Source organism: Rhipicephalus microplus, chromosome 3 (genome assembly GCF_043290135.1).
Source record: "Rhipicephalus microplus isolate Deutch F79 chromosome 3, USDA_Rmic, whole genome shotgun sequence".
NCBI classification, from domain to species: domain Eukaryota; kingdom Metazoa; phylum Arthropoda; class Arachnida; order Ixodida; family Ixodidae; genus Rhipicephalus; species Rhipicephalus microplus.
Genome location: NC_134702.1, coordinates 263,952,215 through 263,980,043, shown reverse-complemented (window position 1 = coordinate 263,980,043; position 27,829 = coordinate 263,952,215). Strand labels below are relative to the sequence as shown.

Here is a 27,829-nt window from a genome sequence, read left to right as displayed (position 1 = left end):
GCGTGGTCCGGGCAACTGCCAAGGGCCTTTGTGATGCCGCCCCTCGTTGCACCACTTCGGTAAAAGGTGTTTTTAGTGCCAATGATAACGAGATCCGTTGTCTTGCTTCCCTGAATCTGATATTTTCCTTAACTTTTATAGTTATTATTTCTTTTTCTCTTTTCCAGGCTGGGCACGCTCTGGAGCATGCGGGGTGACTACCTTCGCAGTTGGCACAGAGGACCTCGTCATGACTACATTCATCAGCAATGTGGCCGGTTGTGCCAGACTTAACACACATAAGCTGTCCTCGGCAGCTCTGCGATGCATGACCAAATCGCTGGCATTTGAAACGACGCCTCGGGTTTGGAATGAAGGGTCGGACATGGAGTTTTATATAGCCAGTTTCGAGAGTCTCAGGTAAAGTGGTTGAGTCGAAGGTGAGTATCAAGTGCTTTGTTGCTATTTCGTTGTTGTTACGTCTGATTTTGATGCGCTGGACATGTATTATACCTTGGTCCTTCGATCCATCAAGGAGCTCTTCTTCACTCAGTGTCATCAAATCTTCGTCTGATACCACGCCCTTCACTGTATTCATGGTACGGTGTGCGCTCACAGAGACGGGGATGTTACCAAAGGCTACAAGGTGCGAGAGTTTATCGTACTGTTCCTTGTCTTTTAATTCGAGCAGCAGATCTCGATTTGCCATCTTCGTGGCCTTATAACCGGTTCCAATGGTCTCTCTCAAGCACTTGGCCCCAAGGAAGGGCGAGATTGCTCTAGCTTTTGTAGATGATTGTTCGCAGTGGACGACATGGTATTTGCGGAAAGTTTCTGTTTTTGGGCCAAAGTAGTGAAGTTGCATCGGTGCGTACCCTTTTCGAGGCACGATCAGTTAGAGAAAGGGTCGAGGATCCCATGGAAAAAAATGGATTTTTCGGTAACGGCGCCTACCACCCACCACGTAGTCCAACAAGGGGACGTGGCAGAGCATGAGGGCATGTCTGCGCAACGCCAGCAGTACGCAGGAAACGCCGAAGGTCTTTAGCAGTGGTGGGTTGAGGGTAGTTCTGCAAGTCTGAGATGCGTTGAGGCAGTAGTTGAGTTCCCTCCGATGAAACTTTAAGGCCAGGGAAATGGACAGTGGAAGTGCCAAGCACACTCTTTTGCACGTTGATGAGTAGGCCGTGTTCACCGAGGCAGTGAAACATACATACATTTATTGTGGGGCAAAAAGAAAAAAAATTACTACAGCCCGTACCACAAGTATAACAGGCATGAGGCATTGTAACAGTCGACAAAGGTGCCTGTGGTGTTCCTCAGCGTTACGCAAGAAGACCAATATGTCATCAAGGTAGAGGAAGCATAAAACGAGGATACCGACAACTTTGTCAACGCTGAAAGGTTTGTCGAGCGTTTCTTAGGCCAAAGCTAATGAAAGGAAACTCCAACAAGCTGAATGGGATAATGATAGCAGTTTCGGGACGTCATTCGTATTGACAGGTTTCTGTGTGTAAGCCTTCACTAAGTCTAACAAGGATTGATTGATTGACTGATTGATTGGATTGATTTGTGGGGTTTAACGTCCCAAAACCACCATATGATTATGAGAGATGCCGTAGTTGAGGGCTCAGGAAATTTCGACCACCTGGGGTTAACGTGCACCCAAATCTGAGTACATTGACCTACAACAATTCCGCCTCCAAAAGTCTAACAAGGAGGCGACTATAAATGCAATGGGCAAAGTCCTGTATGTAGTGGACAGGGCGTGGGTCCGGGATGGTGCGTGCATTGAGTGCACAGCAGTCCCCACAGGGCTACCAGCCTTCGGTTTTCTTTAGGACAAGGTAAAGTGGTAAAGCCCATGGGCTGTCATGGCCATGGAAGATTCCTTTGTGGAGCATGGCTTTGAACTCAGCTTTGTCTATTCGTATGTGGTTCAGGACAAGGCAGAAATCAAGGTGACCTGGAGTGGTCAGAATGTAGTGCTTGGTGGTGTGCTGCACGTTGCATGGATGCCAGCTCCCTTGCATCACGCTGCGGAATTCCATGAACATGGTGTAGTACGGCGATGGTTTTCAGCACTGAGCACTTTGATGTTTGACTAATGAGTCATCGTTAGCTAGCCTAGCAAAGAATGTCCCGTTATCGCAACAACGCGATGGTCATGACGGCAGTCTCGGAAGATGTTATGTGCTAGAAAGTCAGAGCCGATGGTTGGCTCAGCGACATCGGCGATAACAAAATTCCAGTAAGGTCATGCCTTGGGTTTTTCAGCTGAATGTGCAGGTGGAGCAAGGTGTATGTCATGATTGTGGACTGGTTCGCGGCGCAGAGCCAGGAAGATGTAGGTGGACGAGGACATTGAAGATGGGCCCATGGGTAGCAGCAGACGTCGAAACCGGTATAGACAAGGAACTGCTGCTTTGTGATTTGGTCAGTAACGAAGGTGCTACAGCTTCCAGGTTGGCAGCTTGCAGCCATCTCTACGAGCTGACATTAGCGTTTCACTGTGGCAAAGCAGGGTGGTCGACACGGCTGGCCTCTGTTACCAAAGCATCGATGGTATCAACATCGGCTGTTCTCAGCAGGCTGCTGCAATAAGGCGGTGTTATAGTCACGCTTAGCTATTAGTACCGTTGGCACATTGGAAGGCGCTCATTGAGGAGTTGCTGAATGGAGCCAAGTTGTCAATCCATATCGTCTATATGGCAAGTAAGTTCAGGTGTAATCGCAAGTAATGGTGCATCGACAGCCTGAATAATAGGCGACGACCACGGCAGAAAGAGTGATGATACGATCAGCGATCTCAGCAAGTGCGTCAAGAGATACCCTAAGCTAAGCCTGCAGAATTGCCTGGGCGTACGATGGAAGTCATTGGAGCCAAAACACTCACAGGAAAGAATCCTGGAATTCCAAGCTACCCGTGAGAGCCCACATGTAACAGAGAAGCTGCGAAAGTTTGTGCCCGGCAAGCTCGGCGGACTGAAGTTGTTGCACCTTCTTGTCTTCCGAGAGGGTCAGGTGGCAGATGAGTTCATTCTTGAATGTTCGTAAAGGCTGGCTGACGTTGGGTTGGCAAGGACATCCTAGACCTCATGGGCGTAGCGGGCGTCCAGATACACGACGAAGTAATCGTAAGGGGTTCAATTTTCTGTGATGTGCACCAGGGAGAACTGGGCCTTGACGTGGGCAAAACATATGCTGGGAGAGTCCACCCAAAACAGCTGAAGCCTGACAGCGGCACACTAGGCCTCGTGAAGAGTGATGTGCGGGATGCGTTCTGCAGGGTATTCAATGTCCTCAGCGGCGCTGGCAGACACGACCAGGGTTGTGTAGGCATTACCACAATGCTGCTGTTGTCAAGTGTGCAGTTGCTGTTGAAGTTGTTGCACTTTCTGGCGAAGAGTAGCAAAGACTTTTGAGTCGGCCATGGCAGTGCGACTTGTTCGATTTCCGGGTCACCAAATATGGGATCGTCGTGTCAACGGAAGGACAAAACCCCAACATAAAAACATAACAGTGGTTTATTCAACTAGCAGAAGCACTGGGGAGCATTCTAGCGCTAAGCACATCAGGGTAGCTGAGCAAGGGACACGACGCTCTTCTCGGCCGTCACTTACTTAGTTCAGTGTATCAGGTGCTAATCAGGCTTATGGCTGCAGCGCCATATGCTACGCCTGTGGCATTTCGATCGATTGACTTGTGGCGCCATCTGCGCATCGAAACGAGCCGGATGAAAAAGCGTCGTGGTACGCTTCCGGATCCGCCCACCACTGGCTACAAAAGCCCCTGAACCAACACTCTGAACCAACACCCTGAACCAACAACCACTAGGACACAGCGTTCTTCTAGGCCGTCACTCACTTTGTTCAATATATCAGGTTAGCTATTCGAGCCATTGCAATTGCTTTAGAAGCAGTGATGTCATGCTTTAGAGAGTGACGTGCCCCATTAACAGTAAACGGCTCATCTAGTCGTGCTGTACTGCCGCTCGCGAGTGCATGACTGCCACATTAAATTAGTCCGTTTTAGAGGGTTATGATGTGGTCTCGCAGACACTACTATTCTTGGCCGGTGACCTAGAACAAAACCACGGTCCTATGTCTGTACCGAAGCGAGAACAGATAAGTAATGTCAACGAAAAGCGTCTTAACATATTTGAGGAAACACAAAAGTTTGCTGACAAACTAGACCACTTAAAAACAGAAGCCGGAGATTACACTTGGTATTCTTTGGAATACCAGATAGTCATCCAATGGAAGCGTCGGAAGAGGGTGAAAGTCTAGTCAAGTCTATCTGTACCAATCTATTAAAGCTGCAAAATATATCAATAGAAAGGGCTCATCGTCTGGAAACCTACAGAACAGAAAGAATTCGTCCAATAATTGCTAGCTTTACAGGGTGGAAAACAAGAGAATCTGTTCTGCGAAACACATTCAGATTCAAAGGGACATCACATAGCGTTTCAGAAGACTTTAGCAAAGCAGTTCAAGATAAAAGCCGGCTGCTTTGAAAGTACAGTAAAGAAAAACACCTGGACAAAAAGATCGAGTTCACTGAAGTTACAATACGCTAATAATCAATGGACAAACCAAGCATTTGCCTGAAATACTGACATGCACGAGCCAGTCTTTCGGATTAATGTTCAGATATCTGGGTGGGAATGACTTGAGCGCTCTAGCTCAAGAACAAATAAAAATGATACCACCAGAGAAGGCTTTACACCAGTATTGTTTGTGGTCAATTGCCGAAGCTTAACAAATAAAGTTGGTGAATTAGCAATATTAGTTGAAACGGTGAAAGCCCTAATCCTTATGGGTACCGAGGCATGGCTTGACGACACAATATCAGATGTAGAACTATTTCCGCCAGTACCATAAAGGTAGAAACAGGCATGGTGATGGTTTATTTTTTTTAATTTCAAGTAGCCTTCCCACTGAAGAAGTTGTTTGTCATAATGAAACTGAATCCGTATGGTGCCGCGTCCAGTTTTTCCAGGGAAACAGCATTGTTTTTGGATCGTTTTACCGGCCACCAAACCACAACAGTGAAGTATTACTTCAACTCTCCGACATGCTATCGCAAGTATCTGAATGCATGATACTGGGAGGGGATTTCGATCTGCCCAATAAAAAATGAGATTCCGTCTGTGTAACCCACAGAAAACTCTAAATTGTTCTGCCTTTTCAGAACTCATGCGCGTCTATGAACTACAGTAATATGTGAACGAACCAACATGATTTAATGCATTATTAGATCTTTTACTAAGCAATGATTAAAATGTTATTCTTCACTAAAATGTGCGTCCAGGAATTAGTGATCATAGTTCTGTTGTTTCAGAATTAAACGCTTTTAGAATACCTGCATGTAAGCAACTCCCTCTCAATGTTTTCATATAGGACAGAGGGGACTTTGAGGCCATTACTGAAGCGCTGGTATTGTATTCCCCCACTTTTTCATGCATATCGGAGTCATGAGGCATGAATGAATTCTGGCAAATTTTCTGTGACAAGATTACAAAGGTGGTGAATATGCACGTACCTCAGAGGTGTCTAAGATACAAAAAGAGACACTAACCCCGGTTCAACTCTGAGATATGCAAACTTGTTAGAAAAGCAGCTAATGCCCATAAAAAGTTCCTTAAAAACAGAACAGCTGTAAATGAAACAAAGCTCAAAAGTGTAAACAAAGAGCTTAAGTTAAAACTGAAGCAGGTAAAATTCGTCTTTAACAAACTAAAAACAGACCTGAAGCGTAATCCAAAATTCTTTTGGAAGTACGTCAAGAACAACAAAAAGATGACGTAGCTATCCCTGACCTCTTGACTGAGGAAAAAACTACAACAAATTACTTGGAGGAAGCTGGAGCATTTAACGCCTACTTTCAGACAATGTTTTCTAAAAGGACTGAACACTCGCCAATATTATCTTCGAAAAATATTGGTAATGAAATGGCGGAAATTGAAATCGACTACACTGGTCTTGACCGTCTGCTGTGTACTCTGGACACCTCTATGGCTACAGGGCCTGAGAGTATATCATCTCATGTAATTAAAAATTGTCACGTTATTATTGCACAATACTTATGCATAATGTACAAGTTGTCTTCAGAAACCGGCGTGGTTCCAGAGAATTGGGAAACAGCAAATGTGGCTCCGTGCACAAGGCAGGCAGCAAGAAACAAGTACAGAATTATCATCCCATATCCTTGATTTGAACCTGTTGCAATTGTTGGAATACATTACTTATAGCACATTGTTCAAATATCTCAAATCTACTCATTTTTTTCACTCACTCCCAGCATGAATTTCACCAGGGTCGTTCATGCCTGACCCAACTAACTGAATTTCAGCGCGAAATATTGATTGCACTTGATCGTAATAACAACATTGGTGTATTGTTTCTCGATTTTCGCAAAGCATTTGATATAGTCTCATATAATCTAGTAGAAATTAAACTTCTTTTATTGAATATTAATTCCAAGCTGCAAACCTGGCTCCGGAATTACTTGTGTGGTTGCAAACAGTGTGTTGTCTTAAATTGTAAAATGCCTTCCTATGTAAAAGTTACTTCAGGCGTGCCACAAGGTAGCGCTTGGGTCCGCTGTTATCCTTGGTTTACATAAACGATTTAGCAGATAACATAAAATACAGCATAATATTATTTGCACATGACTGCGTCATCTACCGTCACATCACTTCAATAGCAGACACTGAATTATTATAAGATGACTTGGACACAGTGACATGTTGGCGCTCTGCTTAAAAATCTCAAAGTGCAACCACGTCAGGTTTGCGAAATGAAAAACGTTTGATAAATCCAGCACACATACAGTATTTATGAAGAGGCAGTTAAAGAAGTACCAGAGTGTAAATATTTAGGAATTTATTTAGCAGAATCAATCCATTGGAACAGACACATAGACCAAATCATCTTGAAGGGGCCCTGCAACACTTTTTGAGCATGGCAAGGAAACGCTGCCAATCGGTAGTAGAGGCTCCCGACAACACGCGAGCCAAATATTGTAGCGCAGCACGCGGCCTGGAGTTCACAATAAATTATCAGTCACCTGAAAATTGCTTTCTCTTCTCTCGACAAATCATGGAATTGGCCCCAAAATCCCACGTAGTAAGCCCACTTATCAGCCATTGGCTGATTTGAACATGGCGCGCTCACTCTTTACAAAGATCACACTGAAAAAGCTGCGCATTTCAAAAAAAAAAAAAGTGCTCAAGGTCACAAGGTGTGAGTGACGTTTTTCTGTGGTCCTGCCATTCCTCCCTGCTTAGTTTCCAGTGCTTCCGTCGGGGCGAGAGAATGCGGCTGCAGCATGTGACAAACCTTTGTAACTCCACTCGCACTGGACGGATTCTTAAAATTTTTGCGGCATTGAATTCGTGAGCAAATAAGCTTTTTCAATGAACTAATTCCATGGTGACTTAAAAAAGTGTTTCAGGGCTCCTTGAAAGGCTAGTAGGATATTGTTTTTTATTCGCTTTCTTTGTACAACAAAAGAATAAACTCTGTACTTCCTGCATATAAGGTCTATACTTGAATGTGCTTGTGTTATCTGAGACATGGCTCAAGGGTATCTTGAAGAAACAATAGGAAAGATTCAAAACCAGGCAGCCTGCTTCGTCAGCCAAAATTACGACCCATTTGCTAGTATATCGGAAATAAAAGCCACATCAGACTGGGAAACTCTATAATATAGAAGACGGAAACTTTGACTAAAACTTCTGCATAGTATATACTATAACCCAACAATAATCGATAACTCAAAACACCTACTAGCACCAACATATCGTTCCACAAGATGCCAACACACACATAAAATACGAGAATACGCATTCAAAACCACAACTTTCACCAACTCCATCTTTTTAAAATCAATTGGAGACGGCAATGAACTTCCCGAAGATATCGTAAACTTGAGTAACAACAGCACTTTTTTTTTTCACCGCTATGACATTTTGACATGCCTATTGTTACGCTTCATTTTACGCGAACCCCTTTGGGCCCAAATGCAAGACCGCGGACAGCGTGCGAACGCTCCCGGGCCTGTAAACGTATCGGGGGTAGAGGCGCAGAAGTGTATGCCCAGACGCCGAGGAACCTGAGACGCTGCTGCCGCGAAGGTCGTCAAGTGCTGTGCGCGAGAACGCGGTGAGCTCGTGGCTCATTCGCACCTGGCTCTTGAGTGTCGGAACGCCGGTGGTGTGATCCGTGGCGCGATCAGTCGCGTGATCGGTGGCGTGACCAGTGGCGTGGTAGGTGGTGCGAACACAAGGTGTTCCATATTTGGTCATGTCTGGAGGCGCCTGACGTCACACAAGCGTCTGGAACCCTTTAAAAACGCGCAGGGAGAGACTGGGTGAAGCAGTCTGGATTGAGACTCTGCCGGAACTCTGCTCCTCGGCTTCTTACCTTTGTTTGTAAACTTGAATGTCCACTTTGGTCTAACTATGTAGTATTAAACTCTTTTGATTTGCTGTTCTGCGCCGTCTCACCGGTACTTCCCTTCTCGTCGGTCCTGATGCAAGTTACGAGCACAACCTGCTGACGGCGGCGGTCAAGAGACACCCTTAACAACTGGTGGCAGCGGTGGGATGCTGCAGTCATTTCGACGACTCGAGGGCTGAGCTGCGACACGGATCCACGAGCCGTCTCGTCTGCCAGGCCGCAACCAGATGCAGTGTTTGCGAGGGTCTACGCGGAATTCTTGGCTGTTGAGTGGTGAGTGCGGGGCTTTCTCTGCTGAGTTTTGCCAAGCTTTTTCAGTGGGGAAGCGTAACTGGTAATTCGAAATATTGTTGTCGCCAAAGTGGGCTGCGGCAAGATAGTTGTGTACAGTAGGAAAGGTCGCACTGAACACAGCCATGAATTTGAAGTTGCTGCGTAAAGCGGAGTTATTACAGCTTGCAAAGGAGTTGCGTTTGGATGTTTCTGACGCACTCCGGAAACCAGAATTGATCGAGGCTATTAGTGCTCTGGAGGCTGAGGAAGATGAGCTGACGGAATGCCTTGAGATAATTCGAGAAAGGGAAGCCGCAAAAAGACAGGCAGAGGAGCGTAGAGAACAGCAAGAGAAAGAGCGTGAGGAAAGGGAGCTCGAATTAAAACGACTCGAGTTTCAACGTTCGAGAGAGCGCGAGGAACGCGATCACGCGCTCGAGTTAAAGTGACTCGAGGTTGAAATAGAGCGCGTGCGAACGGCAGGGCAGAGAAGCGAGGCAAACAGTGCAGGGGTGCACATATCGCTCAAAATGACAGAACTAATTCGCCCTTATAAACTCGGAGAGGACATTGGGTTGTTCTTGGTGAACTTTGAGCGGACGTGTGAGAAGCAGGGGTTCTCCCGTGAGTCGTGGCCACAGCGCTTTCTCACACTCTTACCTGGCGAGGCAGCAGAAGTAATCGCTCGTTTATCCACTGAGGAGGTCGACGATTACGATAAAGTAAAATCCAGTTTGCTTAGGAAGTACAGGCTGTCCGCGGAGGCATTCCGGCGGAAATTCCGTGAATTGGAGAAAGGAAGGAGTGAGTCATACACTGAATTTGCCTATAAACTGAAGTCAAACATGGTGGAATGGCTAAAGGAGGAGAAGGCCTTCGGTGACCACGCAAAGGTTATTGAGTGTTTTTTACTACAGCAATTCTACAACCGGTTACCAGAGAACATTAGGCATTGGGTGCAAGACAGGCCAGATGTTAGCTCTGTAGCCAGAGCCGCAGAGCTAGCAGAGGAATTCGTCACACGTCGGGCTCGCGAAGGCAGTGACAGTGGTCGAAAAGGGGGTCCCGATTTTGGGTTCAAGCCAAAGAGAGGGCCTGTGAAAACGAAGGAAGAGCCTGAAATTGGGAATGCCCGAACCGTAAATACGTCGGAGTCGGAACGGAACACCGAACCTGCGTTAGAACAGCAAAGGAAGCTAGAAGCGAGGAAACCGTTCCTTTGCTATAACTGCCATAAACCCGGTCACATTGCGGCGCACTGTAAGAAACCAAAAGTTGTGTTTCTATCCATCAGTGGTAGGGACGAGAATATCGAGCTTCTCGAACCTTACATGCGCGACCTTGAAGTGAACGGGAAGCCATGCCGCGTACTGCGCGATTCTGCGGCTACGATGGACGTAGTTCACAGCTCGTACGTTGAACCGCAAATGTTCACGGGTGAGTGTGCTTGGATCAAGCAGGCTGTAGAGTCGTGTAGTGCATGCCTTCCCGTCGCAAAGGTAACTATCAAAGGCCCTTTCGGCACGCTCGAGACGGAAGCTGCCGTGTCGCCGGCACTCCCTCCGCAATACCCTTACCTGTTTTCAAATAGATCTGACAAGATGCTGCGCGAGAGGGGGCAGCTGTTTGGGGAGGCAAATGTGATGGCGCTAACGCGTTCGAAAGCACGGAAATTCGCTGCGAAGGCAGTTGCCGAGTCCCCTTTAGCTGAAATCGGCCTGACGCAGGACTCCCAAGCAGAGGTCGAACTTACGCCAGCGTTACAACAGCAGGGGGTCCCATCCGTGGAGGATGAAGCTACGGCACGGGCACCATCAGAAATATTGGAAGAGCATTCCAGAGATTTACTTGTAGCGCCTACGTCGGAAAGCTTACAGCGACTGTTAATGGTAGACAGCATGGCCTTGAGGAATCAACAAGATAAAGACCCGAGCTTGCGAAACATCCAGAGCAGGGTACATGAAAAGATAGCCCCGAAAAACATAAGTTATTATGAGAAGGATGGCATACTGTACAGGAAGTATATTGACAAAAGGGGTGTAATGTTTGATCAGCTGGTCGTGCCTCAAGCTTATCGAGAGGATTTACTGCGCTTGTCGCATGGAAGTTCTTGGGCAGGTCATTTAGGCGTCAAGAAAACGAAGGGACAGTTGTTGCAGGGGTATTATTGGCCAGGCTGTTTCCGCGACGCAGAGCGTTTTGTAAGGACATGCGACACGTGTCAGCGTGTAGGTAAGCCGGGTGACAAGTCGAGGGCGCCGATGAAGCTGGTGCCTATCATCACAGAGCCGTTTCGGCGGCTCGTAGTGGACACTGTAGGCCCACTGCCGGCGACATCGTCGGGGTACCGCCACGTGCTGACCGCGATATGCCCAGCGACTAAGTTCGCCGAAGCGGTTCCACTTAAAGAACTTAGCTCTGTGGAAATAGTTAACGCGCTCCTTTCCATATTCGCACGAGTTGGCTTTCCCGCCAAAATACAGTCGGATCAAGGCTCTGTGTTTACTAGTGCTCTTACCACTACGTTTTTGGAAAGGTGCGGAGTAAAACTAATTCATAGTTCAGTCTACCACCCTCAGTCTAACTCCGTGGAGAAGCTCCACTCCGTTCTGAAGCGAGTGTTGAGGGCGTTATGCTACGAAAGGAAGACGGACTGGGAGCTATGTTTGCCGGCTACCATGTTCGCGTTAAGGACTGCCCCGCATGAAGCAACGGGGTTTTCACCAGCCGAGCTCGTGTACGGCCGCTCGTTGCGATCTCCTCTTCGCTTGCTTCGAGAATCGTGGGAAGGCCGAGCCGAAGACCCAGTAGTGGTCGAGTACGTTTTGAAGCTACTGGAGCGTTTAAGAAGCGCTCAACGGCTATCAGAGCAAGCCATGGCTAAAGCGCAACATAGGTCAAAGGTGTACTATGACCGCACAGCCAGAACCCGTCGATTCGATGTCGGGGACAAAGTAATGATACTGCGACCGTCGCAGAAAAACAAGTTATAAGTGCAGTGGGAAGGTCCCGCCAACGTAGTTGAAAAGCTTTCTGACACAAACTACGTGATACGCCTGCCCGGAAAGCGAAAGATACAGCAAGTGTATCATTGCAATCTGCTCAAGCCATACCGAGAACGGGAGGCAGTGGTATGCATGATGGTGAACATCCCCGAGGAGATTCCAGTTGAACTTCCAGGGCTTGCATCAGTCATAAACGGTGAGGATGGTGAACCACTAATCAAAGAATTAATATCGAAAGCGCAGTTAGAGCCGGAGCAAAAGATCGAGCTCCAGGATCTTCTGACAGAATTTCAGGACTTATTTGTAGATAGGCCTGGAAGAACCTCGGTTGTTACTCATGACATCGAGCTGACATCCTCAGAACCCGTGCGTAGTAAAGCTTACCGAGTGTCACCGCGCCAACGAGAGATTATGAATTCCGAGGGGAAGAAGATGTTGGAATTAGGCGTGATCGAGCCTTGTGAGAGCGATTACACTTCGCCCTTAATCTTAGTTGACGTGCCGGGAAAAGATCCACGCCCTTGCGTGGATTATCGCAAGCTAAACTCGATCACCAAAGATCAGATTTACCCGATACCAAACATTGAAGAGCGCATTGAGAGGGTTAGTGGAGCTCGATATATTTCCACGCTGGATCTCGTTCGAGGCTACTGGCAGGTTCCTCTCACCGAAAGGGCTAGCAGATATGCAGCGTTCATATCGCCGTTGGGAACGTTCCGCCCTAAGGTATTAAGCTTCGGTTTGAAAAATGCACCATACTGTTTTTCAAGCCTTATGGACAAGGTGTTACGAGGACTAGGGGAATTCGCTTTACCCTACTTAGACGATGTGGCGATATATTCGTCCTCTTGGTCAGAACACATGCAACATCTGCGAGTGGTTCTAACGCGTTTGCGTGAAGCGGGACTAACTGTGAAGGCACCTAAATGCCAACTCGCTCAAGCTGAGGTGATCTACCTAGGTCACATAATCGGACAAGGACGCCTCCGACCTTCTGAGCTCAAGGTGGCTGCCATACGCGATTTCCCGCAACCACGCTCAAAGACAGATACCCGCTCATTTCTGGGGGTTGCAGGTTACTATCAACGTTACATCCCGAGATATTCGGAATTAGCTAGCGCTTTAACTGACGCGCTCCGGAAAACTGAGCCACAAACTGTCATCTGGGATGACCGTAAAGAGGAGGCTTTCAAAGCATTAAAAGCCGCCTTAACAGGTCAACCTGTGCTGAAATCACCTGATTATTCGAAAGAGTTCATAGTTCAGTGTGATGCTAGTGAGCGAGGCATGGGAGTAGTGTTGTGCCAACGAGGAGAGGACGGTGAACACCCAGTTCTTTATGCCAGTCGTAAGCTGACTGTGCGAGAACAAGCATATAGCGCAACCGAGAAAGAATGTGCGTGTCTCGTATGGGCAGTGCAATGTTGTCGTGCTACCTTGCAGGCTCGAGGTTCATAATAGAGACAGACCACTGTCCTCTCAGATGGCTGCAGTCCACTTCTTCCAAAAATGGTCGCCTCCTGCGCTGGAGCCTCGTTTTGCAGCAGTATTCATACGAAATACAGTACAAAAAGGGGAGTCTCAATGGCAATGCCGATGGCTTAAGCCGAAGCCCCTAGGTCATGAATTGGCCTCGATTGTTTTTCTTCCTGACATAGGTTTTTGTGTTATTATTTCTTCTGTAGTTTTGGAAGACCTGTGCGTCGTTAGGGGGGCAACGAAAATTAGGGGTGTGTTTAGTACTTTGTACGAGTAATAAGATTGAGACTTTTGTGTTTAAGGTAAGCCTGGCGGGGCTCAGTGGATACGTGTCTCGCGCTTGCTTCTTCAGTGGCTTTGTTATCCTGTGTTTTCCCGTGGATTGTTTGTTCAGTCGACCGGCTCTACCATGGCGAGGATCTTGCCCTCCCAGAGAGAGGACTTCGTTGTCATCTGGCATCTCTTCGGACACCACGTCGGTTCCAAACTCTTGGCAGGAACGCCGGAAGAACCTGTGGTTTCCCTTCTTGCTGATGAAAGACCTGAAGCGGTGGGGTGTGATGATCTCACCACCCGGAGCTGCCTGGCGACCAGCCCCACCGACGAGCCCCTGCGGGGTCGCCCCGGAAAGGAGCTCATACCATTGTCTTTGGCCACTTTTGACTGTCGCCATTTGCTGGATTCCATTGTATGGTTCGCCTCCAGCCTCCGGCGAACCTCGACAACATCAGGGAAATCTGGCGGAACTACCTTACGAGACGGAACAGGGCCTAGAGCCAGGTATCACGTACCGTGCTCCAGGTTAAGAAGGCTACGAGCTTCGACGACTGATCCCTGTTGACAGTGGATGCTGTCCCCTGCCATTCGGGATCTCCATCCGCGAGGGGGCAGTCTGTTACGCTTCATTTTACGCGAACCCCTTTGGGCCCAAATGCAAGACCACGGACAGCGTGCGAACGCTCCCGGGCCTGTAAACGTATCGGGGGTAAAGGCGCAGTAGTGTATGCCAAGACGCCGAGGAACCTGAGACGCTGCTGCCGCGAAGGTCGTCAAGTGCTGTGCGCGAGAACGCGGTGAGCTCGTGGCTCATTCGCACCTGGCTCTTGAGTGTGGGAACGCCGGTGGTGTGATCCGTGGCGCGATCAGTCGCGTGATCGGTGGCGTGACCAGTGGCGTGGTAGGTTGTGCGAACACAAGGTGTTCCATATTTGGTCATGTCTGGAGGCGCCTGACGTCACACAAGCGTCTGGAATTCTTTAAAAACGCGCAGGGAGAGACTGGGTGAAGCAGTCTGGATTGAGACTCTGCCGGAACTCTACTCCTCGGCTTCTTACCTTTGTTTGTAAACTTGAATGTCCACTTTGGTCTAACTATGTAGTATTAAACTCTTTTGATTTGCTGTTCTGCACCGTCTCGCCGGTACTTCCCTTCTCGTCGGTCCTGATGCAAGTTACGAGCACAACCTGCTGACGGTGGCGGTCAAGAGACACCCTTAACACTATTCACTTTTAGGACCTGTTTGCCACGTGCCATATTGTACTAAAGGATTTTTGATTGCGTGCTGTAATTATTATATGTTGTTACATTTTCCAGAATGTTTAAGGTGTACTATGTACTATCGCAGAAATGTTAGCGACCATATTGGACTTTGAATATATATCCCCTTGCAGTAATGCCACTATGGCGTTGCAGGAACTCTGTAAATAAAAATAAAAAATAATCTTGTGAACTTGGCAGCCTGGCTTTAAAGCCACCTCTGGTAATGTATGCCTGTGGTATGAATGTATGCCTGGGGCTGTGGCTTATCAGGATGCAGTGTATTGTGCAGCCGTGTCACACTGCGCTGAATGATAGCGCGGCGGAGGCTGCGCGAGATTTTGTGCAGATTTTGTCGCCGCAATGGTTTCAAGAAGCACTTTTCTTGTGAAACGCAATCACTCTCTTTTGCTAACATTCGTATTTTGGACAATTTCATAACCGACTGCATATTTTAAGATTATGCTAATGCCTTCGACACTGTTTTGCATACTCTCCTTAATATGGGTAAACTCAGTATAGATCTTAAGACCCTAGACTGGATTCACTGTTTTCTAACTAACAGTCCACAGGGGCTTCTCATGCAGGGCTATTAAACGACACAAGCATCTCGAGTTTCCAAACTTGGTGTCCGGGGTCCTTTCCATGCCATTACTACTTATCATTACATTGGTGTGCATATCACCCATAACCTCTTTTGACCTATGCATGTTGAACATGTAATTATTAACGCTAGTTGCATGCTTGTATTTCTGTGCCGTAATTTTTCATGCGAGTCTTCAGACCCCAATTGGAATATGCTTGTTCGATTTGGTATCCGTCTAACTCCATATTTACTGCTCTCATGACATTTGTGTTGAAGCCATAGATAGCATGAAGGTCGCTTAGCTCATTGCAATGTCCGTGTTTGCCAAGGAGCAAGCTGCTAGCCTTTCTCCAAATAACATTGCATTTTGTTTCATTCACTGCTTCGCCCTAACAACGAAATTGACTTCTTTATATTTGCCGTGAGGTAATTTTCTACCAACAAAACAAAGCACTTGTGTGAGCATTGATGGCATGCCCTGTCAACAGCAGTTGCCACTTGGTTTTCGGCATGCACTTGCCAAGCATGCTTGGCAAGTGCATGCTGGTTTACATTATCTGGATTTGAAGCACACATCACATACCGTAATGTCAGATGCATTTTATGATCATCAGTTCATGGTTACTCAATTTAAAGCCTTGCTGCCACAGCCTCTGCGTATATAAATATTGAAATATACCACTGAAAATGGCAGAAAAAAAGGTTGGCCACAACATTTGTTGGAAATAATGACCACATTCAAGGGACCGATAACTGGCTAGACCATGCTATTTAGATCCTGGCAAAAATAAAAAGACTATGATACAGCGACTGTGGTGAGTAAGGGGTTTACTCAATGGGCCCAGGTCATCGGACGCACTCAAGACAACCCAATAACACGAAGACATTCTTTATATCCGACGAGGACAGGAACACATATGATGGAATCTCACAATGATAAATGGAAAGTCTACAATAAAGTGCCTTTCGTGCGAGGAGAAAGTCTATGTCGTTACGGTCAGCATGCTTCGCTCCCGCAACACCAAGTCTAGAAAACCACACTCACGCACGCCGTCGTTGCGGTGACCACAGCACCGGGCGACGTGGCGTTGAGTCCTTCGCAGTAGCGTCCACGGTGAGACACACCTTCTCGTGTAGCTCGCTGGCTCGAGCTCAAGTCGATGTACCGCACCATGATGTCTTGCTGGCGTCCAGGTCACGCTCGACTGGGGCGAGCGCCCAGGACATGAGGTCGTAAGCCCCGACAACCATTGAAGCCAGCCACGCACGCACAATGCAGCAGTCTCCTCTTCTCTTCTTCCTTTTCATTTCAATTCCGCGCTCAAGGTTTTGCCCCCACGGCTCGCTCGTCGCAGTCACCACATTCTTCCCCCCTGTTTCAGAAAGTTGCACGCACTTTGGCTGCTACTGTTGAACTAGTCCATAACAATGTGTAACTTGACAATGCTGAAGGATGTAGAGGTGGTGTCAGGTAGACACTTTGATAGCTGACATTCATACGGTTCAGAATTTGTTGCTGGGTCCAAGTTCAGACGCACTAGTTCGAGACGTAGTTGCACCAATGCTGTAGGCTGGAATGTCCAAGTGTTTCACTGGCACTTAGGGAGCACTTCAATATACACTCAAAGATTTACCAGTATAGAAGCGCACTATTTACAGCATTCGTGCTGATGTCACATTGAATATGTTCTCTACGTTTCACCAAGGAACATGTCTTGCGCAGATTTGACGTGAGCCTATCTCAAAAGTGGAGAGCGATTCAACTTATTTTGTTGTTAAATGACATGTCACGATACTTAAAAGGCGCAAGTGGGCATCACATAAGTATACATACAATGGGAGCACAGGTCAGTTCCGTATTAGTGCACCAGCTTTATAGGTCGATTTTTTTCCAAGTGCTCGCGCAGAACCAGCGTTCTTCTTTTCGGCTAGCTTCTTGGTAACGTGGAGCCCTGTAGATGCTGCTAAGATACAACCACCAGTACTCAGCCATAAAATCTGTACCTGAGTATCCAGCTGGGTGGTACCCACAGCACGGCAAGCTTCTTCTGGATGGATGCCCATCTGTTCTGAAGTGGTACCAATAGCCATATATCGAGCTCATGGCGTCCCTAACTGCTCTAGGGCTTTGGGGGTTCAGGTCTGGCTTGCCCGACCTTTGCCCTTGCGGCTCTATTTCAGGAATGTCGTCAGGAACTTAATTTAACTTGAGCTTCTGAACAATCATTTCAGCCGGCAAGGTAGTAGTTGTCTGATTCGGGCCTAGCATACACTCTGCTGGCGTGCTTTCGCGAAGTACACAAGCTTCCTGCACGTCAACAGTACCATGGTTACTGGCTGCGCTTTCCTTCACATCACTCCTGCTACCGCAACCACTTGACGGTTCTGAAGTCACAGACTGAGATCTGTTTGCAACAGAGTTAGTTTGACTAACAGGTCCTAAAAGAGGAAGGCAAAGACTAACTTTCTCTCTATCACTGCGAACTGTGTTGTTGCCACATGCCCGCTTCGCACCTGTAGTTGCAGACTATGTATCTGGAGCAAAAACGTCAAGTTCTTTGTCATTCACGTTTTCGCGTGTCAGCGAACCAGCGATATATGTCTCGTATTGGTGAGATTTTACCCTATTCACCTCATTAGCCTCATTACGGGCTGCTTTGAGTCTTGCAATCTTTCGTATGTCTGAGATAGCCGTGCGTATTTCTGACAGTAGCTTCTCTGCTTCCCGTCTTACACGCTCATAGTCCTTATCATCTTTGCATATGTACTGCAGTTCGAAATCAATCCTCTCGCGTTCCTTTTCGAGGTCTTCTCGCAACATTCTCTCTAATCGGAGCAAGACCAACCGACCTCCTCTCCAATACATAGTAGTCTCTGCAAGTTAACAGGCATCTTGAGCGTGACGGATTTTCAGCTAGAAGATTGTAAGTGCCGATCCTGGCAAGGCTCGCCAATTGTGGTGAGTAAGGGGTTTACTCAATAGGCCCAGGTCATAGGATGCACTCAAGACAACCCGATAACACAAAGACGTTCTTTATATCGGACGAGGACAGGAACACATATGATGGAATCTCACAATGATAAATGGAAAGTCTACAATAAAGTGCCTTCCGTGCGAGGAGAAAGTCTATGTCATTACGGTCAGCATGCTTCGCTCCCGCGAAGTCTAGAAAACCACACTCATGCACACCGTCGTTGCGGTGACCACAGCACTGGGCGACAGAGCGTTGAGTCTATCGCAGTAGCATCCACGGTGAGACACACCTTCTCGTGTAGCTCGATGGCTCGAGCTTAAGCCGATATCCCACACCATAATGTCTTGCTGGCGTCCAGGTCACGCTCGACTGGCGCGAGCGCCCAGGACACGGGGTCGAAAGCCCAGACAACCATCGAAGCCGGCCACGCACGCTCGCTGCAGCAGTCTTCTCTTCTCTTCTTCCTTTTCATTTCAATTCCGCGCTCAGGGTTTTGCCCCTACGGCTCGCTCGTCGCAGTGACCACAGTGACGGATTCCAGCATCCTGTTTGCAATTTATATTTTTCATTTGTGTTTAAGGCAACGAAAAACCGGTATGCCACATAGCCTCACCAGAGAGGCTTGAAGCTGGATCATTGAGTCTATCACTTTGCTGTGCTTAGGCCCGTATAAATAAACGCTCCTCCACTCGAAACTTTACCTCAAAGAATCCTTGAGGACTGTTTCCACGTTGAAGTCTTCAGGTTTCCTTGAGGTCGAGTTAGGGGTCGAGGAGCGTTTTGGCTACGAGTCATGCAGGCTGACGCTGTCATGTACGCCACAAGTAGTCCTCAAGATTACAGTAAGCATGTTATTATTGATTCCCGCCCAATTCTGAACTGCTTAAGAGGTATAAATAGTTGCGTAGTGAGAAGCGGCTGCGCCTTAACCGTAGCCTATAGAGCATGTTGAGCCGCGGCGCATGCACGTAGAGTACACACATGCGTAGCAAACTACCGCATTCACATATGAACTGCTCTCCCGCTCACTGTTTACAGCATGGGTCGTCAATTATGCATACAACTTCATACTTGCCGCAGATGGAAACATTCTGATCACAAATGTTTCACACTGTTTACACATGACGTTTTCGTGATTACACACTCTCACCGGTAAACTTTCCATTCGCTAAAAAAAAAAAAACAGGCCCCATAAAATTGAGTTGTCAGTCCATTCAAAGCGACAGTAAAGGCTATTGAGTGGATACAGACTTACAGCCAAGCTGAGATGGTGCACACATCGAACCCCCCAAAAAAGTACTAAAGTGCTACTAACTGTTGACAATGAGTTCTAAAACTGCACTACTTTGTTGCAGCATTCGAACAAATGAGGGCATGCCGAGACCAAATTCCATGTGCCACAACAAACCTTTCCAACAGGCCCACATAGCCACACAAATTTTGACCATATTCTGCAATGTTATTAAGAAGTGTACACCGCTTTTTGTGCCTTTTTTTTTCTAGTTGAAAATGATGACAACACATTCGACTTGCTGCTACGGGGCAAAGTGTCATACCTACAAAGTCTGTGTGATGGATGAGACTATTAATTAGCAATGACGATACAAAGGCTGGACATAACAGGAACTTCCTATAAACTACTATAATTGGTACATCAGGGAGCATTCATTTTTTGAATGTGCAGGCACAAAATTAAAGTGTACTCTGCTATCTTTCATCGCTATCAGGCCCGCTAATTAGCTCCAGCGATCTATCTCACCCAGGTCGCCTGACAGCAGTGCATCGGCCAGCTGTGGGTTGTTGTGCTTCAGAAGGGCAAGCTGGTCTGGGCTTTTGAGAATCATATCTCGGATGAAGGCCGGCTCTTCTTCCTCGGCCCCACGTGGGCCCAGGCTCATATCAGTCCCTGGTTGGGGAGGAGGAGTAGGGCGGTGCTTGAAACATGATAAACACACTTCACGCAAACAAAACCAGACACTTGTCCCACCGTCCAGCTTGCTCGACTGCATTCTCGGCCCAGAAAATAAACTGATCCTGCAAGCTGCCAACTGCAGCAGATCGTTTCATTACGCACCAAATGGCAAGAAAGAAAACGGCTGTTTAAGATGGCGCTATTTTTGTTCCTGCTCGTGAGATCTGGCGACAAAAAAGTACTAGGACATTGACACCTGCTATGAGACAAATGATAGGCAAAGTTCTGCATGTGCTAGTGTCATAGTAGAAGGCATAATGAGAAACTTAGGCGGTAGCTTTTTCGCATTGAACTTCAGTTGTAGAAAAAAACGAATACACATGCGCAGGCAGGCACTGTGAGAGAAAAAATGGTGCGTCGCTTTAGGTATCGTTTCTTGGTGCATCAAAGCTTTTTTGACATTTTGGCCATGTAAATTTCCGTGTGGACAAGTCTCCTTCGTGCTGCACTTCAAGGAACCTTCTCGACTGCTTCACACTGCAGGCTGCAAAAACTGATAATAGATCATTCATGATTGGTGTGGACACCGACCCTCAATCTCGAAAGCTAATCAAACGGAGCTCCTCAAAATCAACTGGTGAGCTTGAAGAGCACCAAATATAAAGATTCTACAGGAACCCTGTTTGCAACTTGCCAATTCTACCGTGGACTAGCCAAGCAGTCGGATATTTCTGACAGTCTATCTGCAAGAAACAACAAGCTCTTGAAGCATAACACTGCACTCAAAGAGCTCACTACCAACAATGACTGACACTCCCATCTGCTTCCCGATACCTCACTGAGCAATTTTGTAAATGCACAGTGGCTGCCCAGCACATTTGCAAGCACAGTTTGTAACGAGTAAATAGGAATGATTTCGAAAATTTGAAAGGTCGAGATGCTCAACATGTTAATTTCAGTGCAAAGCTAAAAACACAAAAAAAGACAGAGGAAAAAGACAGTGCAGCAGCAAGCTACCAACTGTTTATTGCTGGCAAAGGCTGGAACTCAAAAAAACTTTCACGCATGCACAGTGGCATGAAAGTGTGACCTCAACACATAAGTTGTCAATTAAAAAAAGGGATAGCTCTGATTACTAAGCAGCTTACGTACTGACATGTCGACATCACACTTTCACCCCACTGCGCATGTGTGGAAGTTTTCTCGATTTCCGGCCTTTGCCGGCAATAAACAGTTGGTACTTTGTTGTTCCCCTGTCTGTTTTTTTTTTAATTTTTTTGTGCTTTGCACCAAAATTAACACATTTAGCAAACTCATGCACCAACTTGCCCAAGAACAAGTTCTTCTTGAGTGACTTGTCTGGCCGAACAGTTGATGATGATGAGGGCTGTTTTAAATAGCCCCATTAAGGATACATCAGCGCAGTCACATGTTCATTGTGGCTCTATGTACGTTGGTGTTCGCCTAGCTCAGTTTCTATGCACACTGGTTTACCATTGCATTTTGTTTCTTTCTATCTGCTGAATGTGCCAGGATTCAAAAAGGAGGAGCCACCAGCAAGGGTCTCTTTCCTTTTCTAGAGCTTGCGAGAACTTACGGCAAGCCTCTCCCGCACGGCAAGCAACTAAGCATCGCACATCTCGGGCCTTCTCCCCCTAGAAAAAACCAGCCCGGCTTCGAAACGTCGTTTTTTTTATATATATATTGGTTAATGTTATCTCATTCCTTCATGTGCTTAGCAGTATGGCACTTCAGCTGCTACATGCAACAACAATGGTCATGAGTTCTTATTCAGGCAACAATGAAATGTGGCAATGTGAAATGACAAGTTACCTTGACAAAGATCAGACTGCCACACTGAGTGGTCGAATGTAGTGAGCATATATCTGTTGAAGCAACTAAACATGATCCCTATAGAAGATTTTTTTGTTATAAGAAATTCCACTGATGTTACCTAGTATTTGCTTGATATTAAAGGGGGAAGCTATGCATTCTCGGTAGATGTTGAGGATATATTTTATTCATTGCCGCATGTGGAATTTTTCAAAGTAGCAAAATCCAACATTGCAGATAATGGCGTATTGGCATTTGAGAGGAGTGCAGGTATTTCTGTAGATAATTTCATGACTCTTTTAGAGTTTTATCTGTGTTCAAAGTTTGTGATGCATGAAGGGCAGGATTATCCTTAATGCGACGGCACACGTATCTGCTCATGTGCGACACTTGTACTGCGGAGTTTATTTTTAGCTTTGTTTGACAGAGTGTTAGCTCAGGCTCTTGACAATGCAAATGTGCGCAGAGTGTACAGGTATGTGGATTACTTTTTGGGAGTTTTAAATGCTAAACCAGGCTTAACATCCACTAACTTGGTGAATGAAATCTTATAGAAACTTTGACAACATGCGAAGGGGCAGTCCTTTATGCATGAGCTACCTACTAACGAAAAAATTCAGTTTATATATTTGAGTATCACTCTGGCAGAGAAGCGCATCTTTTGGACCTCCTCGTTTTGTTGGCGCAAAGAGGTGATGCTTTATGACGCTGCCCAATCTAAAGTACTCAAGTATATGCTTGGAAGGTGTGTTGCCATGTCTTACCCTGACTGATTGCAGGAAAGTTTTAACAACCAGGTACGCTGGCTATATTCAGCCAGTTTATATATTTGAGTCTCACTCTGGCAGAGAAGCGCATCTTTTGGACCTCCTCGTTTTGTTGGCGCAAAGAGGTGATGCTTTATGACGCTGCCCAAACTAAAGTACTCAAGTATATGCTTGGAAGGTGTGTTGCCATGTCTTGCCCTGACTGATTGCAGGAAAGTTTTAACAACCAGGTACGCTGGCTATATTCAGCTGGGTATCCTCGCTCATTACTTGCGGGAGCAGCAGAATGCCTGCTTCAAAAGACTAAAGGGAAAAAGAAAGAATGTGAGCACTTCGAAAAGAGACCAGTAGTCATTCCACATACAATCTTAAAAAGGGGGCCAATAAGCACAAAGTACCTATGGTGTTTTCTGCACCAAGGAAACTGTTGAACCTGTGCTCACAGATTTCAAGGGGACCCATGCCTGCCCCTGTGTTGAGTAAATGGCATGCAAGGCCCCACATCACCTGTGCGGTGGGAGTGGTCTATAAAATTCCGCTCTCCTGTGCAAGGGTTTACATCAGTATGACCGGCCGATGTGTAAACTATCAAGCAAGGGAGCATGATCTTTCTATCAAGAATAATATTTCGGCGCATTTAGCTATGCACTGCAGCACCGGTGGATGTGAGGCAAGATTTTCCAATATCACCACACCATGTAGAAGCAAGGAGGTGATTGGGCAAGAGACTCTAGAAACATGCCTAACCAGGAAAAAAAAAACATATCTCTAGTAGCGGTATGTTGGTGAAACTGCGTTTAGCTGGGTTTAAATTTTTTCATAGGTTTTCGAAATAGCACGTGCACCGAGTGTCCGGTTGTGCAATGCGACGTATGGTGTGTTATTGCACATGTGTGGCATGATGGTGGATATATTGCACTCAATTTATTGTGATAACAGTTATATGGACACTCTCGACTGCAAACAAAAAAACGCCGACCTGTGCGTTGGCGTCGCTGTCATTCACCGTATGTTATTACGTATCTATATAAATGAAAACGCAAGAAAGAAAAATGATCCAGAAAAAAACTACCATGCACGGAATCAAACCTTAGGCTTCTGAATTATGAGTGTGAGGCGTTAGCCACCGAGCCACGAAGAAGCACCTCTCTCACCCTTTAAATGAAAAGCTATATATATCTACTACTTACCGCTGTTCAAGGGCATCTCGGGGAAACTATCGTGTTTGCAGCATTACCAGCGAGATGGCGCAATGAGCGTGCGATGCCAGATCATCACCACGCAGCGGTGCGCTCTCTCATCAGCCACATGGAGAGGGGGCAGGGTGGATGCTCATGCCTGTGCTCGCTTACCTAGTGCTGGGGACAGTCGTGTGCCTTGGACTTTCACCAGAACGATTCTGTTGTAGTTACCGGGCGCACAAAGGTTACTGCACTCATTGCACAGTCTTTGTTTGCGAAAAGGGCGCACTTTTCCGACACAGCAAAGTAACAACTGAGACCCTTATTCGCGTTCATCTGTACCTGTGAGTACGTTTCGTGCGTCATTTGTACGCGAGAAACACCGGGCACGTTTCGATTTGCCTGCAATTTTGCGCATGACCTTCCAATTTGTTGCTATCGCGTTCATTGCTTCGCCTTTGTTAATTGCTTCGCCTTTGCAGCAAAGCTGTGACTTTTTGCAGGAATAAAGTTAGTTGCGAGTTTACGCTCTTTCCTTTAGGTTATTCTTTCCTGGTGGTTTGCGTCGTCTACTTTTCCTGTAACATGCAGGACATGGTTTTACTAAAGCAGGAGGTGAGGGCAATTAGGAAAGTAGGGCTGAAGCACAATGGGAGGCCGCCATCGCAAGCAGGACAAGTCAGGAGTAAAGAGGTATTCCATAAAAAAGAAAGAGGGGTGTGTGTACACCTTCAATTGAATCACTCTAGTCGGAAGAAAGCATCACTTAACGAGGGAAGCTTAGAAATTCCTAGACGAAGGACTTCACACTGACTGGTTTCTGCTCTATATACACCACAAGTCTGGAACATGTATAAATTTTTTTAATGTGCAAAATACAAACAAGGAATACATTTCAGCATATTTGATGTTAGGTAAACAGTGGCAGCTATACCTTTTGAAGTTATTTTTATTGAAATGCAGTCATTAAACCTGAAATAACAAGCTTAGAATTACTGAAGGAATTTCGATGCTCAGTTGAAACTCGATTTGACAAAGTGATCACCACGCTCAAATTATTTTGTCAAGTCTGAAAGTTCGTGAAATAGAAAAAGATATTCTTCCATCCTACAGAACCGAAAATTGTAGGATAGCAGCACCCAAAAGCTACCATGGCATTGCTGTTTCCACCAATCTATGCCTGCGTGAGTGCTAAATTCATAAGGGTGGCTCCTGGACTATATAGAAATAGATACTCCTGTGTCACTCGAACATAGGGCGCACTATCTCCGCGCTATGCAGGCCAGGCCATGTTACCCATTCGCAAAGAACGAATGTAGTGACCAAGCAGGCAAAGCAGGAAAGTTCCAAGGAGCGGAGCTGTGTCGTCTGTCCCATAAACAACGAAACAGCAATAAAAGCAATAAGCGGCACCCCGAGAACCCTCTGGCATTTAAAACTAACTGCCAAGTCTGTAGTACCGAGCATAAGTACGGCATGCTGCCTCTTCAATATAAAGCTGAGGCTGTGACTAGGGCGTCTAAGTTCTAATGCAATAACATTGCATTGCATGTTTGCATAAAAGCTTGTCTCTAACAAAATTACTATAAAATTGCTGCTTTTACTCAACCTTTTCAGAAAGAACTTCACCAAATTTGGTTTAGTGGCCTAATTAGTTCATTAATTTGGGCTCGTGACAACACTGACCCCTGTGAACTTAAGCTGGTGAATGAAAATTTTTCTTATTATAATTAGGGGTGTGCAAATATTCATCAAAAATTGTATTTATAACCTTCGTAACTAATTCGATAATCACATAGTTGAATATTTCGAATATTCAAGCTAACTGGAATATTCCATGTTCACAAATAGTCGTTCACATATGTCACTGTAAAGAACTTACGATCTTGCGCATTTGCGATAAGAGCCTCAGTAGAGCATGCAGTGATTACTACAACTTCGGCACATGTGCGGTGATGCCTGCGTGAAAATTCACTGGAGCGTGACGACGGCTACTGATGAATGCGGCGGACCATCATCGCGACAAATCTAGCAACTATAAACATCTTGATCAATCTATATCATGTACTGCCATAGCTTAGCGGTTTAGCGCGCAGTCAGCTGCCGCGCCTTTGTGCATGAGACTGCAAGTGTGTATCACTCGTGGAAACGAAGGCAAATCGCTGCTGCCGCATTGGCTCGACAAAACAGTCTTCACACCTTTGCAAACGGAGCATGCCCAGTGATCGAAGTGGTCCACGAAGTGGCCAGGCAACTAACGCAATCGTTCCGGTGAAAGGCCTAGGCACATGATTCTCGCCACCAAGGGACATGCGCGCATAAGCACCTAACCCTTTCCATCGCCCCCATCTACAGGGAAAAGTACGCGTGGGAGATCAGCGCGCGTTGGCGCATCGTGACAAGCTGGTGCATAACATAGGTGGCTTTATTTTCTTGCTTGAGTTTTCATACATATAGATAAGTATACGTTGCATGATGGCGGTGGTGGCGGCAATGGCGACAACCAGCCGAGACTCTACATAATAAAGATATCTCTGCGCAAGGGCAAATGCACGCATATATGTTACAGGGCGTGGCACTGATGGAGTGAGCTTAGTAGGCGATGTACTGCACGCAACTAGCTAGGGGCACGCTCAGCTTGACATACTATGGTAACACGTTTCGTGTATAGCCACGCCAGTTTTCGCTAATAAATCGCCATACAAACGTACGCGCACATGTCGAAGTCTGAGGAGTCGTACATCAGCTGTGCTGCTACTTCAGCATGTATACTCTCTTCGTAGTTCCGGAATGATTTCATGATAGCAAATATGGACATGTGAATGAGCTTAAGTGAAGTGACATCATCACATATTGTTCTGCGCTGCTAACGGCAATGCACGGAAGGTGATCGACGGATTAAGGGGTAGTTCCGCTGCGTTCCCGGCGGCGCCTTTGGAAATCTGTCATATGCACATCCCGCTTGCGCGGCAACGTCTCTTACAATCAACCCTCTGTTACACCGTTGCTCCGATTTCGCTCTTTTTCAAACATTAAGTTTACTGCTGTCGGCAGCCAGTGTGCCGAAGGAGGTTGTGATGCGGCAAAATGGTGCCCTCGCCACCGGAAGTTGTGGCTTTGTTTACAAAAAAAGGCATATTTGGGGTGTGTTTCTATCACACACCAGTAATCATCTATCTCTCGCGCTTACCTCGAGTTATCGCTGAGCACCCGGTACACCTTGGTCAAGATTGTGCTGCTATCAGTGGAACACTGCATTCTTGATCGGAAAATGGCGAGGGTGCAGTCCTCAGGAAAGGCAACCGAAGTAAACGAGGTAACGAGTACTGCTGCAGGTGTAGTTAGAAAACGCTCCAAGTACTCCTATTTCCCTTAGTAGCTTAACCCGCGAGAACAGGGGAGAAAATTAAAGAAAACTTTAAAATCAGGGTCTTTCGAATCAAAGTGGGCACGTCGGCTGGTCATCTTGTAGCACCATGTTTAAGCCGCTTCTTTTCTACGTGCAGATATTCCTGTGAGGTGCAACAGTAATGGCCAGCGCACACCAAGATGCGACCAACTTTGTCATCAAAGAACGTAAAGCTACTTCCACGCAAGCGTCAGCCATCATTGACGAGGGTTGGGCAACTTTGCTTCCAGCGCCATCAATGTCAATTCAAGTGGATAAAAGACGCCTCCAATCCCCGGATTCCTTCAGTGGGCACGTCGGCTGGCCATCTTGTAGCACCATGTTCAAGCCTCTTCTTTTCTACGTGCAGGTTAGTAACGAAGTATCATCTGTTAAAACTAGCAATCGTTATTTGGTCCAGCTGACGTGCTTGTATACCTTGTATTGTAA

The 27,829-nt window shown here is 46.6% G+C and overlaps 1 protein-coding gene and 1 long non-coding RNA gene across 5 annotated transcripts in view; one reads left to right on the top strand and one right to left on the bottom strand.

Moving 5' to 3' along the window:
• rngo (DNA damage inducible 1 homolog rngo) overlaps positions 1–27,829 on the bottom strand; it is a 116,950-nt gene that overhangs the window by 68,462 nt on the left and 20,659 nt on the right. For 2 of the 4 annotated variants that reach the window (XM_037419744.2, XM_037419751.2), the window contains one exon: positions 20,058–20,204. The exons of the other annotated variants lie outside the window; for them this stretch is intronic. In XM_037419744.2, the coding sequence (XP_037275641.1) occupies positions 20,058–20,204 (147 nt within the window). The remainder of the gene's footprint in view (positions 1–20,057; positions 20,205–27,829) is intronic. 4 annotated transcript variants of the gene reach the window in all.
• LOC142804244 (uncharacterized) lies at positions 203–16,133 on the top strand. The gene is made up of 2 exons (XR_012894544.1): positions 203–8,717; positions 13,596–16,133. It is a non-coding gene; the product is annotated as an uncharacterized LOC142804244 (long non-coding RNA).